General features: G+C 38.4%; 1 protein-coding gene across 3 annotated transcripts in view; it reads right to left on the reverse strand.

Moving 5' to 3' along the window:
- The window catches only part of LOC103998740 (squamosa promoter-binding-like protein 12), a 4,929-nt gene extending 888 nt beyond the window's left edge, over window positions 1–4,041 (reverse strand). The window contains exons 1-4 of one of the 3 annotated variants that reach the window (XM_009420306.3): window positions 3,795–4,041; window positions 2,908–3,506; window positions 2,606–2,742; window positions 1,409–1,672 (exon numbers count right to left, since the gene is read on the reverse strand). In XM_009420306.3, coding sequence (XP_009418581.2) covers window positions 1,409–1,672; window positions 2,606–2,742; window positions 2,908–3,503 — 997 coding nt within the window. In that variant the 5' untranslated portion in view covers window positions 3,504–3,506; window positions 3,795–4,041. The other 2 variants (XM_009420305.3, XM_009420304.3) reach the window with 2 other exon arrangements.
- Between the last annotated feature and the right edge of the window lie 10,182 nt (window positions 4,042–14,223).

Raw genomic sequence — 14,223 nt, forward strand, 5'->3', positions numbered from 1 at the left:
TCTAAATGTAATGTTTTTTAGGCTTGAAATTTACATGGATTGCCAGAAACTTCAAGACATTCCTTGATACGTAATTTTTAATAAATCGTGGTCCTGTTACCATTATATCGAGAACTTTGACGCTCGTGTAAACCATAAAATCTAGAATAACATTACGCATACTTCATGTCAACTTTAATGAACCATGAAACAGTCATCTGACAGGCTTAGCACATAGCAAACAGATATGCAAATGAAACTAGATGGAGCAGGTTTGTCCCCATGTACATGTTTTAAAGGTTCCTGCACTTGATTCATTCTGGACACCACGACTACACCCATTCCATGGGTCATGAAATCTCATAGAACAATGCTCAAGTCTTCAAGAAAAGATGATCAATAACTTACTGAGAAAAAGCTAGCGAAATTATCCTACTCTATTTATAAGATAGTTGTGATTCAAGTGTATCGTCTTATCCTAGTGAATTTAAGAAAGAAAAAAATTGTGATTCTTTTTTGACGGAGTGATCCTCAAATAGATGCAGCCAAAATAATCAAATAGCAGAGGTAATACTGTTTCCATGATATAGACACCGGATGCTCGTCGCCTAGCAATTCCAAGGTGATGCCAAGGACAATGACAGGCTTGTTAGGGTCTTCGTTGTTGATTTATAAACAGACATGACTACTAGAATAACTACATACTTCTAAACTTAGTTAGGTAACATCTCCCACTATGACATGAATTTGCGATGCTTGAAAAATTATCTATCCAACAAACATTCAATTAAAAGGAACATTAATAAGAAAAGAGAGCAATTAAAATGCACCATATTCTGTTTATTTTAAAAGGGAAAAGACTTGATCTCCTAACAAAATGGTCAGTTTATGAAAACTAGCTGACCTCATGCAGAACAAGTCACCACAGACAATCAAATTGATATGACCAAATCAAGACAGAAAAAAACCAACAAATCATGGTGATATATTTCTGAAGATCCTACTAAATCAAAACATATCCAAAGCTGAAAAATCTTAAAAGTGTCACAAGAGGTATACTATTTCATGTCAACTTGGTTTTTGAAGAAGTTAGAGACAGAAGGGTTACACAGTATACAGTGTATCATGCATCACATTGCTGCAAAGTCTTACCCAGACACTATTAAGATGTCTAGATTTTTCAAAAAAGAAAAACTCAAGAACAAAGACACATGTAATGTTTCTTCTGCATTTATGTATTTTCATCTATCCATAAGTTTGGGCAATAGTGAAAATGGAAACAAGTATTGAACAGCCACATTTGGGAGATATGGATTTCAATTTTGAGAAGAACAATTCAAAACATAGAGAACCATCCATATACCACTGGGCAAAAGCAACAAATAAATGGAGCTCTCGAACTAATAGCTTGCATGAATACATCACTTACCTTGATTGAGTACTTCGGCAGCACTGCCTTTGAGTGGTAAGAGCTTGTCCACATCATGATAAAGTGTGAAAAATCCATTTGATAGCTGGGTGTTTGGCAAAGGCAACTGCTCATCAATGCAGAGTTCTTTTGTTGATTTCACCCATGGGCCTCTCATTTGTGTTTGCTTGTCATTTTGTGAGCCTTCAATTGTGGTGCTTGCCATGGATCTCATGTGACCAAACAGAGTTTTATTCCATAGCAAGTTCATATGATGTCTATCATCTGCAAAAGGCCGGTTAACTTTCAGCAGTGAGAAATGCAATATTATAAAAAAAAAATCATGTCATAAAATTATCAAGTATCTCATTACAACATCAACAAAGCAGCAAGTCTTAACAAGTATCTCATTGTTCCTTGGATATAGTATACGAAAAATTAACAACAGCAGAATGAAGTTTAAGCAAGATAAGTATTGCTAGAGTATAGTTCTTTGGATATGGTATCTCATTTATCATAGCTAGAAGTGAACCATAAAATGAAAAGATTGAACAATCTGTGTAAAAATATAAGTATTGCTTTTAGGCTTTTAGTCACCTGAGGTAAAGTGGCACAGTGGAAATCTGCATAGTCATATTCTTAGGGCACCTTTTGATTGCAACTTATGCTTCCATTTTGATCACTTTCATAATTAAGTTTTCTTAATCTTTTAAAAGGGCTAAGGACGAGGATGTACAACCGAGTGCTGTCAACAGTCATATAAACACTACAAGATCAACTCAGAAAAGGAAAAGGCGAAGGACAAGATTGTGTTTCAAATATATGTTTTCCGGTTATAGTGGACCATCACCATTTCAGGAGCAGCAAAGAGGAACATTAAGGATAGTTTTGTAAGCCACTGCTACAAAAAAAAAAAAAAAAAAAAGCAGCAATGCAACATCAAGATTGTCTTGCAAGGTTAACTTGCTAAGGGAGACACATGAAGTAGCAGGGATATCATAATCAATCTCATAAAAGCATATGTAGTGCTCCATTTAGGTTATAGCAGTGGAGTTTACTCAGGATGATAAAGATAGGTAACAGGTACATTACGACCCCATTTTATGTGAGAAAACAATGTCTGTAAACAGCATAGCCCGAACTGCGCTTCTTCACTTATTCCATATGGATAACAAAAGATCAAAAGCAAAAAAAAGTGAAGTTAGAATTCATTTATACCATAAAATGAAGATGAAAAATCTGTTGAATTGAATGTGATTAAGTTAGGCCGTGGCTTGCGACGTCGTGCATTATGATCAGACAAACGTCTACGGCAGCTTCGCTTTTTCTGATCAAACTCGGACAACTCATGGAACCTTAAACATGAACAAACCAGACCATGCAAGATAAGGGATGACTGCAGCATAATGATTGGTTAAATATTCAACAATTCAGATGTAAGTAATATTAGCAAGGATGACACGTATAGAAATAACTCTATTTCTTGGAAAAGCATAATAAATTGTTTACTCCCAAGTAACCTGCTACATTGCTGGCAAAACCTGCGCTCCTGGCCGGCGACGATAACCTTGGGGCATTTGGAATGGGTTACACAGACCCTGTGTTTCCGGTGATAGTCCTTGGCTTCACTGAGATCAACATTACAACCTTCTACTTGGCAGAAGGTACTCTGTGCACTCTGATGAGTCACTCTCGACTTCTTAGCCAGAGCAGTCGCCGCCGATGCAGAATCCAACGACGAAAAAGGATTCTTCGAATTACTCTCAGCTGAAACATCCTCAAAGTAGGTCCTCTTCCCAAGCTTTAGCCCTATCTGCGATTCCTCCAATCCAGCGGCCAGCACCGCAACTGGGGGACAATCAGACTCCTGTAAAAATCTGTTCTTGTCATGATTCCTTGGATTCGCGACAAACTCCGGTTCCTTTCCCGCTTTGGATGAGGAATCAAAGGAAGCAGAGATGGTACTCTTGGATGAGGAACCATTCCCCAGTTCTGAGCCAGAGGAAGCGCCGCCGCCGCCGGCGGACAGCTTGCAGTTCCCTCCAAATGGCGCGTGGTTGTCCCAATCCCACAGCAAGGAAGCGTTCGCGTTCCAGTCCATCATCAAAGATCGCATGCGCTTTTGACCAACGGAGATCAAAAAATCAAGTGGTAAAAATCAGATTTTTCATGCACTGATACCCAAAAAAAAAAAAAATCAGATTTTCATGTACTATCATCACCCAAAAGTAATCAAGAACCAAGAGATTTCATGTACCGCCCTCCCCACAGGAAACCAAGAATCAAGATTTCGCGTACTATTCCCCAGTAGGGCTATCGAGCATCAAGATCTCACGGACCTAAAGCGGGTGCGATAGAAACCAAGAGATGATAACCTACAAGAAGGAAAGGTAGTCAGTCAGGATACCTGTATTATTGATGCCAATCAGAGCCAAACTCCCAGGTCAAAAGGCCAAGAGGAGGGCTTGGGGGGACTTCAATCCATGGTGGGGGAGTAAACTATTGCAGCAGGGACAGTGGCAGGCTCAAGCACATCCCACCTCCATCCCTCTCAACACCCACACCTCCTCCTACTCATCCAACCCATGGTCACAGCAGGAGCCAGCCATGAAGCAAGTGGGATGTTGCTATCCATTCAATGACAAGTGAGCCATAGCTATCTCTATTGATTGCCTCTTGCTTTATATGTCCCTGTTACCTCTGCACTGTAACACAGTGTGCAACAGTAATCACCAACATTTGTCACCCTTCATGTCCATCCTTACATGAACAATTTTCACTGCTTTTACTACACAGTGTTGATCTGTAGACAGGTCAGGAAACAGTGTGAAGGTGACTGGGTAGAGAGAGTTGGAGGTGGCATTGGTTTGCTGAATCTAATCAAAGCATAGTACATGGTTAAAAATGTGTCTCTCCCCCCCCCCTCCTGGGTGTAGCAGCCAAACCACATGCATTCCTGACACAGACAGTGGCAAAGCTTCATGAAGTGACTGCTCTGTTGCATCCATCTCAGGGCACTTGTCCAGAAAAACCAAGCCAAAGTTTTTGGAATTCTCACCTTTCACTCTCTAGGATTGCCTTTTGCTAAGGCATACCATATCAACAATATTTTGAGCTCAATACAATGTTTATATGACATGATTACCTATATCTACAAGCATGTGCTGAGTCATGAGCATCATGATTACCTATATATGGATAAAGAATTGGTTCAAAAGAAAAATTACAATTTCTAAGTATGAACTATCTTGAAAACATGGGAGTCTTTTTTGGCCAACTGTGTTATATTTTAACCAAGTTTCTGATTTTTAATGTATATTTATATATGTAAATATACTTAGTTTTTAAGCCTGACCCTCTTAATGAACCACCTGAGAAAGTACAAGCAGCCCCCAACCCCTGTATTCAACCCAAGTAAACAATAATTCTATAAGCACAAAAAACATAACAAAATACTAGCAAAGATAAAGTGACTGGAATGGAGATGAATGACAATGATACTCATGTGATGTTGGTCCCAGTGTTTTGGACTTCAGGGTTGAAAAGAAATATTAACCATCATGAATGCATGATGAGAAAATAATTTTGATCCATTCAAACACATAAGAGAAACAAGAGAACCAGAAAATTTGTGTAAAATATTTACAACAGCCATCTTCAGTTGGATTTGACTCAATATAAGTAACAATATTAAGTTGCTGGCACTGACTTGAAATCCCAAAATGGCCTTTTCAATTAGTACTTGGTGAAGAACTGAACTGGGTAGTATCTTGGAGCTTCATGACTTTACTTTTTCCCTCAGAAAGGGAGGTACAAAAGATGAGTGAGAAAAAAAAATCTAATACTGAACTCACAGTTCAAGAGGGAAGAATCATTTTGGCAATAGAGATAGAGTCATGATATTGTTGATGATGATGATGATGAACAACAACAACACAGACTAGAACAGCCACTGAAGCAAAGGAAGCTTTTGAGCAAGAGCCCCCTGGAATTCTGGTGCTTTTCCTCAGCAAACTTTGTGGGAAAGTGAATCCTTTTGTTGCACCTTTTAACCTTTTTGTTTGCCTCTCATTAAGTTCCTCCTCGAAGGTCACCTGCCCCACCCTAATGCAGCTGAACCATGCATGGCTTGAAATGACCTGCAGTTGTATATTGCCACTACAATGATCATACTCAATCATGGAGGAAATCCAGCCAAAATTAGTGAGACAGTAATGATTGCTACCCATTATTTATTGTAGGAGCCAAAATATACAGCTTGTTGTAAACAGTCTGCTATGATGGCAAATGTTCATCATATCTGTTTTTTTTGTATGCAAACCAGTAGCTGAACTGACCTTTTTTTTTTCCTTCAAAAAAATAAATGATAAAGATGAAATTTAATCTCAGAATCATACTACTGTTAATAATGGTAAAAAAAATTTTACCAATCAAAATAATTGATGTCTTCAAAAATTATCAAATGAGGTTTTAAACCATAATCTCTAATAAGTAGATTTAGTACATCATGATGATTAGACTAATATGTTAGGTGTAATCAAAGTCATAATGTTAGTCTTTTCATTAACCATTTATATTGGTGTCTATCACTGCAAAAGATTAAAAAGGAATTGTTATTAGGTGTCAGTGGTCCTGAGCTAAATTGGTACAAGGACCATTCTGCATTGAACTTACAGATTAAAAGCAAAATGAAAAGTAGCATCCAGGTAAGGAGCTACACAATTCTTGTTTGAGGTGAAGGTAGGAAACATCTCTGTGGCAGTAGAAATGCCACTATCTCAATGTCCAAAACCAATAAAAGCCACTCTGTCCTTTGGTGTCAATTGCAGATTTTTAGGCGCCCAGCTTCTTCCTTTTCTATTGTTCAGTCAGTCTCTCAGTTCAATTATTTTGGCAGGATCCTGCAAGTAGATTAGATGCAGAAGAAAAGGACCTGCTCTTTGGTAAAGATCACTGTTTAACTGGACTAGGTCGTCCCTGAAACTTATGTTTGCCTCTCACAGATCTAAAATGTGGAACTCATGTGAATTCCACCAAAATAAAGTCTAAAAGAGATAGCATCATCCCAGAAAAGGTTCTTAATTGCAAAGCAGATGCCGTAAGAAGAGTGAAGGTTCATATTCGATACCTTCACCCTGGAGATAGAAGCTTATTATCAAAGTAGATGTTTTAGGGAGGAACAATGGTTTGGCTAAAGATAATGTTAGCTCAAAATGATCTCAGTTGCAGCTTGATGTGGATTTTTAGGTTCATTTCTTTTCTTTCTACAAACTATTGGATTCAGCTCTGTACTGAATGAAAGGGAACATTTCTTATCTGTGCATAGCAGTAACCTGATTTGTCATTTCCAAGCTGCACATTTCATAACAATGTGACAAGCCTAAATGGACTTTCTTGCTTACAGGATCTTCTGTCAACTTGAAAATGAGAGAGAGAGAGAGAGAGAGAGAGATGTGCAGCATGTGTGACTCTTAACATCAAAATCACAGGCAGTGGTTTTAAGAAGGAAAGACTATGGGCATAGTTCTGAGTTCCCACAGATCTGGCCTCAACTTCAGCAGTTGTGGTGTTCCTCAGCAGTGGGAGGAGATCCATCTTGAATTTGACAGCAGCAGAAGCATGAAAACTGTGATTTAATGTTGAGGAGACTTGTCTGCATCTTCTGACCACCCATTCCTTTTAGGCAATGCATCATGCATGGATCCAAATCAAAGGAAAACTGTTGAAAGGGAGGCTTCATTTTTTAGATCCAATTGCCACAGTATCATTTCCTCTTGTGCATTCACCATTCATCAAGGGAGATCAGAAAAAATAAAAATAAAAATAAAAATAAAAATTATATATATATATATATATATATATATATATATATATATATATATATATATGTATAACTACATACAGATCAAACTGTTTACTCCAACAAAACCCATGCTGCATCTCTAAGTAATATTCTATTTAGTGAATTGACAACCTCGGTACTAAAAGTTAGAAGTTGATCCAATTTCCCAAGAATTCAGAAAATAGAAAACGAAAAAGGCATAGAATTTGCCTTGCCAATTCATTTGCTATGGTTTTGCAATCAGAGTGAACAATTATACTTTTGGAAAACACAGAGTAAAGACTGATTATATCATAGTCGACCTAACATTTGGGTATGGTGAGGGGACTCGAGTAGGAAAGGACTATCCGTAGACGAAGTCAGAGGATTATAATACTCCTGATTAGTCCCACATCGAAAGAAATGTATGGGTACGATGAATGTACTACTATCAACTTCAGCTTAAACATTTTGATCAGTGATTTAGATCAAACGAAGTTGATAGGCTAGTTAGCCTATCAGGGCTCGTGATAGATTAACATTTTAATAAATACAGACACCAAATCTCAGATTAAAGGGGACAGCAGCAGCCATTTCTTCCTTCAGAAATCAATGACACAACAAGAAAGAAATGTATGGCTCGGTTCAAGACATGGATGCCTTCAGCTGCATCTTTAGGTGACAAGACCATGTTGCTTTTGCCTCTGAAAATAATCAAGCTGGATTCAGAAGTTTAACCATGAGTGTATATATAAATCTGATTCTTTGAACACACCTGGGTGCTTTCTGCTAGATTATTTTGTGCATGAAACACATGAGTGTGAAGTGGAAATCATTAATAGAAGCAACTCTCAAGATGAGATCCTTTGACAATTAATTGCCTTAAAAGAGGCCAATTCTGTTGCTTCCAGTGGCCATCCTTTCCTTTTGTGCCTAATGATTTGGTGCAACAAGGTGCCATTCATAAGCTGACTGAAATGACAAAAATTGACCTCTTTCTATCATCATCTAACAAGCCTAACGAAATACTGTCATAAGCTGTGAGTTACATTTGGGGTTGAGCAGCATTTTACTATCCTTTGATGGAATAAAGCAGTAGTTAACATAATTGAGTGACAATAATAAACCAAATCCTATAGAGATGATTTCTGGCTCTCGATATTAATACGGTCAAACCCCCTCAAGATATAACTCCAACACTAATATAGTCCAATTACGTAAAGAGATAGCTCCCCATACTAACATGATTAAAACCTTCGAAAACGTGTTTACTAACAACAACATGGTTAAATTACCTAAGAGGTGAATACCGATATGAACAATGTTGAAACCGCTCGAAAAGATAGCTCTCAACACGAAAATGGCCAAACCACTTGAAGAGATAATTTTTGACAATGATGCAGCTAAATCAATCATCCCTTCATAATGACATGATCGAATTGGTCAGGATTGTAGAGATACATCCTTCTACAATGATGTGACTAAACCCGATCGAATCTCATATTTTGATGATAAAACCAATTGATAATTGTGTTTATATTTTAATATACGTTTTGAGTGATGCAGGATGCTTCGATCAGGATGAGACAATTAAAGCAGGAAAAATCATGTTGTGCTAGAGGAACATGTCAGAAGATTGGACGTCGGACCAGTGGATCGGTCGATGTATCGACAGAAGGCTTCGGGCCATGGACTTGGGCATCGGGCCAAGAAGAGCGGGTATTGTGCCAAGGATATCGGAGTTGTGGAGTCAAGTGGCCGATTAGGCAATAGGCCGTAGGAGAGGACGATGCGTTGAATAATCGGATGAAGCGTCGAGGGACCAATGACATGCCGGATAACTTGTTTAATTGCTTATGATTAATTGTCTCGATCGAAGTTTTGTTTTACATGTGCAGGATTAACTACGATGGAAGTAAGACATGTAGCAGGAGTTGCACCAGAGTCAAAACTATGATCATGTTGGGAGTTTGAGAGTTCGGCGGAAGTCCGGACGATCATCGGAAGTTCTGCGGGAACAAATCCGAGAAGTCCAGGAGCTTGCCAAAGAAGCTCGTCGGAACTCGTCAAGTAGATCGTCGCAAGTCCAGGAGTTTGCCGGAAGTCCGCCGGAGCATCGTCGAAGGTTCGTCAGATGTTCGCCGAAAGCTCGCTTGAAGAAACGATTGACGCATTGGAGCAAGTTACAGTAAATGTCTTAAGAAATATCGTAGTTAGCATGCAGATTAAGTTAGGAATGGGAGGTAATCCCATTAACTTAATCTGGGGGCAATTGGGCCCTTGATAGACCCAAATTGGGCCGAATGGATCAACTCATTCGGACCAGAATTCCTGCCAGGCGGTGGCACCGCCCAAGAGATGGTCGCCCAGGAAAACTGGGCGGTGCAACAGCCCAGGTTAGGCGGTGGCACCGCCTGGGCTTAGTCTCCGAGCGAGACTCAACTGTGCAACCGCCCCTGTCAAGCGGTGGCACCGCCCAGAGGCTCAGTCTCCGAGCTGCCAAGCGATTATACCGCCCCAGTCAGGAGATAGTACCGCCAAGACCCCGAAAATCCGGGAAATAATATTTTTAAGCTCCAAATTTAAACCAGTTTGGGGCCTATATATACCCCACCCTTTCCTGCATGAAAGGGCACCGAAAATCCAATCTTACTCTATGATTTTTAGAGCTCAAAAGTGTTGTAAAGGCTAGAAGTTCTCCTCCCTCTTTTCTTTCAAGTTTTGAGCTTTCAAGAGATGAGAGAAATTCTATAAGGGTTATCTCCTAAGCCCATCAAAAGGAGTGAAACTGTAAAAGGATGGTTGGCCTTCGCCTATTGAAGGAAGGCATCTAGTGGGCGTCGGTAACCTTATCGGAGGAGGAAGCCAAAAGTGGTTGTAGGTCAAGATTGACCGAACCACTCTAAATCTCAATTTGCATTTACTTTCTGTTCTCTATCTTAACTGCAAACTGCCTCCATAGCTTTACTTTAACTGCACTTCGCCTAATCTAAGTTAAAGCAACTTCCGAATCGGCTTTCATACCCAAATCGCATTGATCATTCGAACTTCGTATTTCGGTTTGTAATTATATTCTATTCTTTATCTTAACTGCAAACTGTCTCTATATCTTTACTTTAACTGCATCTCGCTTGATCACAAGTTAAAGTGATTTCCGAATCGGTTTTCTTACCGAAATAATCTTTATCGTACGAATATCGTTTTAAATCGTCGAAAGTTTTCTACTGCACTAATTTACCCTCCCCCTCCACTCTTAGTGCTCTTGATCCTAACACATAAGACATCTCACGAAGACAATACAATTAAATCTGACTAAAAAGCATCATGTAATAATGTAACTAAATTTAGTCTAAAAATATTCATCGATGACAGAGGATCACTGTCATCGCGATCAAAATGGCCTAAATCGCTCCTACGATGATAGTGCAGTCAAATCGATCCAAAGGATCACTTCAATAATAACATGACTGAAATAATCCAAAGTACTCCCTTCAATGATAGCATGTTTGAAAACATCTCAAAGTACTCCATTCAATGATAGTGCGATCAAAATGACAACAATTGCTCCTTTCGATGATAGCATGATCGAAATGGTTCAAAATGTTCTTTGATGATAGCATGGATGAATAAGCCAAAACACTCCTTTCGATGATAATACAACCCAAAAATGGTCAAAAGTACTCTCTTCGATGACAATATAGTCGAAACGACCTAAAGCACTCTATTCAACAATAATACGATCCATATGGCCCATAACGCTCCCTTCGATGGAAGTGCAATCAAACAACATAAAGTGTTTCTTTCGATGAAAATACGATCAAAATGTTGCAAAATGCCCCCTTCAATGATAGAACGATCAAAACGATCCAAAGCGCTCCGTTTGAAAGGAGCATAGTTGAAATAATCTAAAGCGTTGTAGGGAAGTCTAGGGGCGACATCATATGCACAGCGGAAGAATAAAAAACAAAAATCCTTAAATTTCCTAATGATGTGTTTATCGTCGTGCGAAGATTGATGCGCAAAATCCGCAAAATAAAAAACTGTATATATGAAAGATTGTGTTTTATCTAAGGAGATCGTACATATTTAAATCTATGCAGATTTGTAGGAGAGGATAAATGAGGTCAAGTGTCATCCTCTCTAACGGTAATCCACACAATAGAGCTACGATAATGCTCCTCCAATCATTGCCTAAAACTCCATACTTGCTATTTGAGGAGGAGAAGGGGAGAGGAAAATAGGATGTGGGAACCAAGAAACCTTTAGCCTATGGGTGTTTGGCTCCCTTTTATTTATAAAGGCCCTCTATCAACTTAACCCTAATGGATCTTGTCATATTGGGTATTGGATTCCATCCAACTACTCAAGTCTCTTAGATTAGTGGATCTTTATTCAATAATCCTCATTGGTGCTTGTTGGATCTCATCAATAGGATCCAATAATTCATGAGCTTATTGGATATCATATAAGATAGGAGCTCCGACGAATATCTCATATTCAAACCTCTACTCGTCATAACACCTACCATATGTGTGTAACCCTCTAGGCCCAATATCAAGCTGGTTATGAGTTATACCTATCAGAACTCCTTTTGATTCAGTGAATTATTATCTCAATAATAATTTACTCGACTCATCGACTACGGACGTACTAAGCCACTACGTTGTAGTCCCTAGACGATAAGGGGAATCTAATTCTTTGGACTTATTTGTTCTTAGTTATCGTGTATCTATAGTCTCTCATCCATCCAATATCCTAGAAACTGTATACTGGGTATAGTGCTATCAGACCCATACAGTTTCTACTTGAGTCTCGCTCTAATTGGATTCTCTTGGAGAACTCTTTCTCTCTCAATCCGAATAATCCTAACTAGGAATTTATTTGAGTAAGAACACATGTGATATTCCTCTCATGATACCAAGAGTGGACGATCCTCTATCGACACTCAATAGTTCTCGTAAGGTTGGCTGCTACTACCGATGATCAGTTATGCTAGATCTGAAACTTCCAAACTTATAAGTCTGGTATCAAAGAGTAGAGTACTCATACACGACATCATTGGTGTCTCAAGTCTAAGGACCAAGTGCATCACTAGGACAACGAAATTGTTGTTTGATAATGAGGTATCATTAACCATCCATCATTCCATGAGCGGATCAATTAGTGAAATCATTCTTCAATGAGCACTTGCAATGTAGCCATAGTGTCTCCACACGAGCAGTTATGAGACTAGTTGCCTATATCATATAGACAAGTATACAGCACATTAGTCTGTATGGTTATCTCGATATCCCTTTTGAGTAACCTATGATCAGGATTATTTAGGGTTTGTGTTTAAAGGTGAATCAGTCTCAGTATCGTGATCTTATCACAATCTAATTTCTATTGCATAGATCCATCGACATCACAATATATATACATATATGCAACAAGCAATATAAAGTCATAAAATATAAAGATATAATAAGCAAAAAGAATATTATGTCACACATATTATCACTCACGTAATTGAATTGCAAGGCACCTATGACCAGCAAGTGCTCCCTTTGATGAATCACAATTAAAATAGTCCAAAGTACATTATTCGATGACATGTCCGAAATAGTCAATGGCGCTCCCTTTAGTGACAGCGTGGGTGAAACAGTCCAAAGCACTTCTTTTGACGGTACGATTGTTAAACTATTTTTTTGAGGTTAATAGTTGAGCAAAAAAATCTTATCATGCCCAATTCCATTGTACTTATTAAGGCACGATAGAAGGCAAGTGAGATGGGAATGATGAGTAAGGACTATCGACATCTCAACGCAATGTTCCAAACACCTTAGTATCACATGATTGACATCAAACACCGTGTGGCCAACATCTCACAACTATGTGACTGATACCTTAATGTTAGATGACTCAACCCTATGAAAATCGATAGTAGATCATTATCTCATGTTCCTCGGATTTAGTGCTACATGATAGAATATGTGGTCGGAGGAAGCGCATAACCATTTTGGGTATTATTCATGACCTCAACCTAATGACCAAATATCATATTATAAAAGACCCCTCGGTATATTATTAAGGGGGCTCTCCCTTCTTGTTAAACTACATCTTTTGTATTTGATACTTGACCGAATTATCTGAATCTCTTACTGGTTTAAGCATCGGAGAGACCTTGTTAGAAACACCCCCGCCTAATTTTTTTTCTATAGGATTCCTTACCAAAATATTAGGAATAAAGTCAAGGAAAATGGGTATGAAAACAATTCAAATGAAAGTATTGCTAATGAAAAGTATTAGGAATACTAGGTTGATTATTCAACTTTCATATCCTCGTGAATGTTCCCAATAAAGGTCCTATATGTATATTAACTTTAAGAAGCCTCCCACATAATTTGTTTTTTTCCTCTTGGTTGACAAATGCATTCCAAAGTCCAAACTACACTTTACATAAAGTTGATCTGAGCAAAATTTGGAAGTCTTGATTACAAAAATGAGTATAAAATACAATCTCCATGAGAAAAAAAGATACCAATTAAAAGATAAATTTTCTTAATTGTTAGCACTCAAGAACTTCTGTACTGCCCTCAATAAGAACAATATTAAAAGAAAAAAAAATCTCTCTTCTCCCTAGGAAACTCTGCTCTGCTATTAACTCTTTTCCCCTGGTTCTTCTCTCTGTCTTGCAGCTCTCGAAGGTCTTTCTAAGACCACCTAAAAATGTTTCAGTGAGGTGAAGTGTCACCATGTCATGCTTCAATTGTATGATTGTCATTATGATTTGCATCTACCACAGCTTCAACTGTAGGAAAATGACAAGAATCTTATGCACTAAGAAACATGGTATAAGTTCATTGTTAATTAATTATCAGAGAGAAAGCATCTTATGCACTAAGAATCTGTGACACAACACAGTGCTGCACAAAAGCTTCTCTTCTGAGATCAAACTGTAATGTCCCATCCTACAAAAGCTGATCAGTTGCCTTAATCATGGATTCAGACCCTATTATGAGCTAAATATGAGAAC

This window comes from Musa acuminata, chromosome BXJ2-9 (assembly GCF_036884655.1).
Source record: "Musa acuminata AAA Group cultivar baxijiao chromosome BXJ2-9, Cavendish_Baxijiao_AAA, whole genome shotgun sequence".
NCBI classification, from domain to species: domain Eukaryota; kingdom Viridiplantae; phylum Streptophyta; class Magnoliopsida; order Zingiberales; family Musaceae; genus Musa; species Musa acuminata.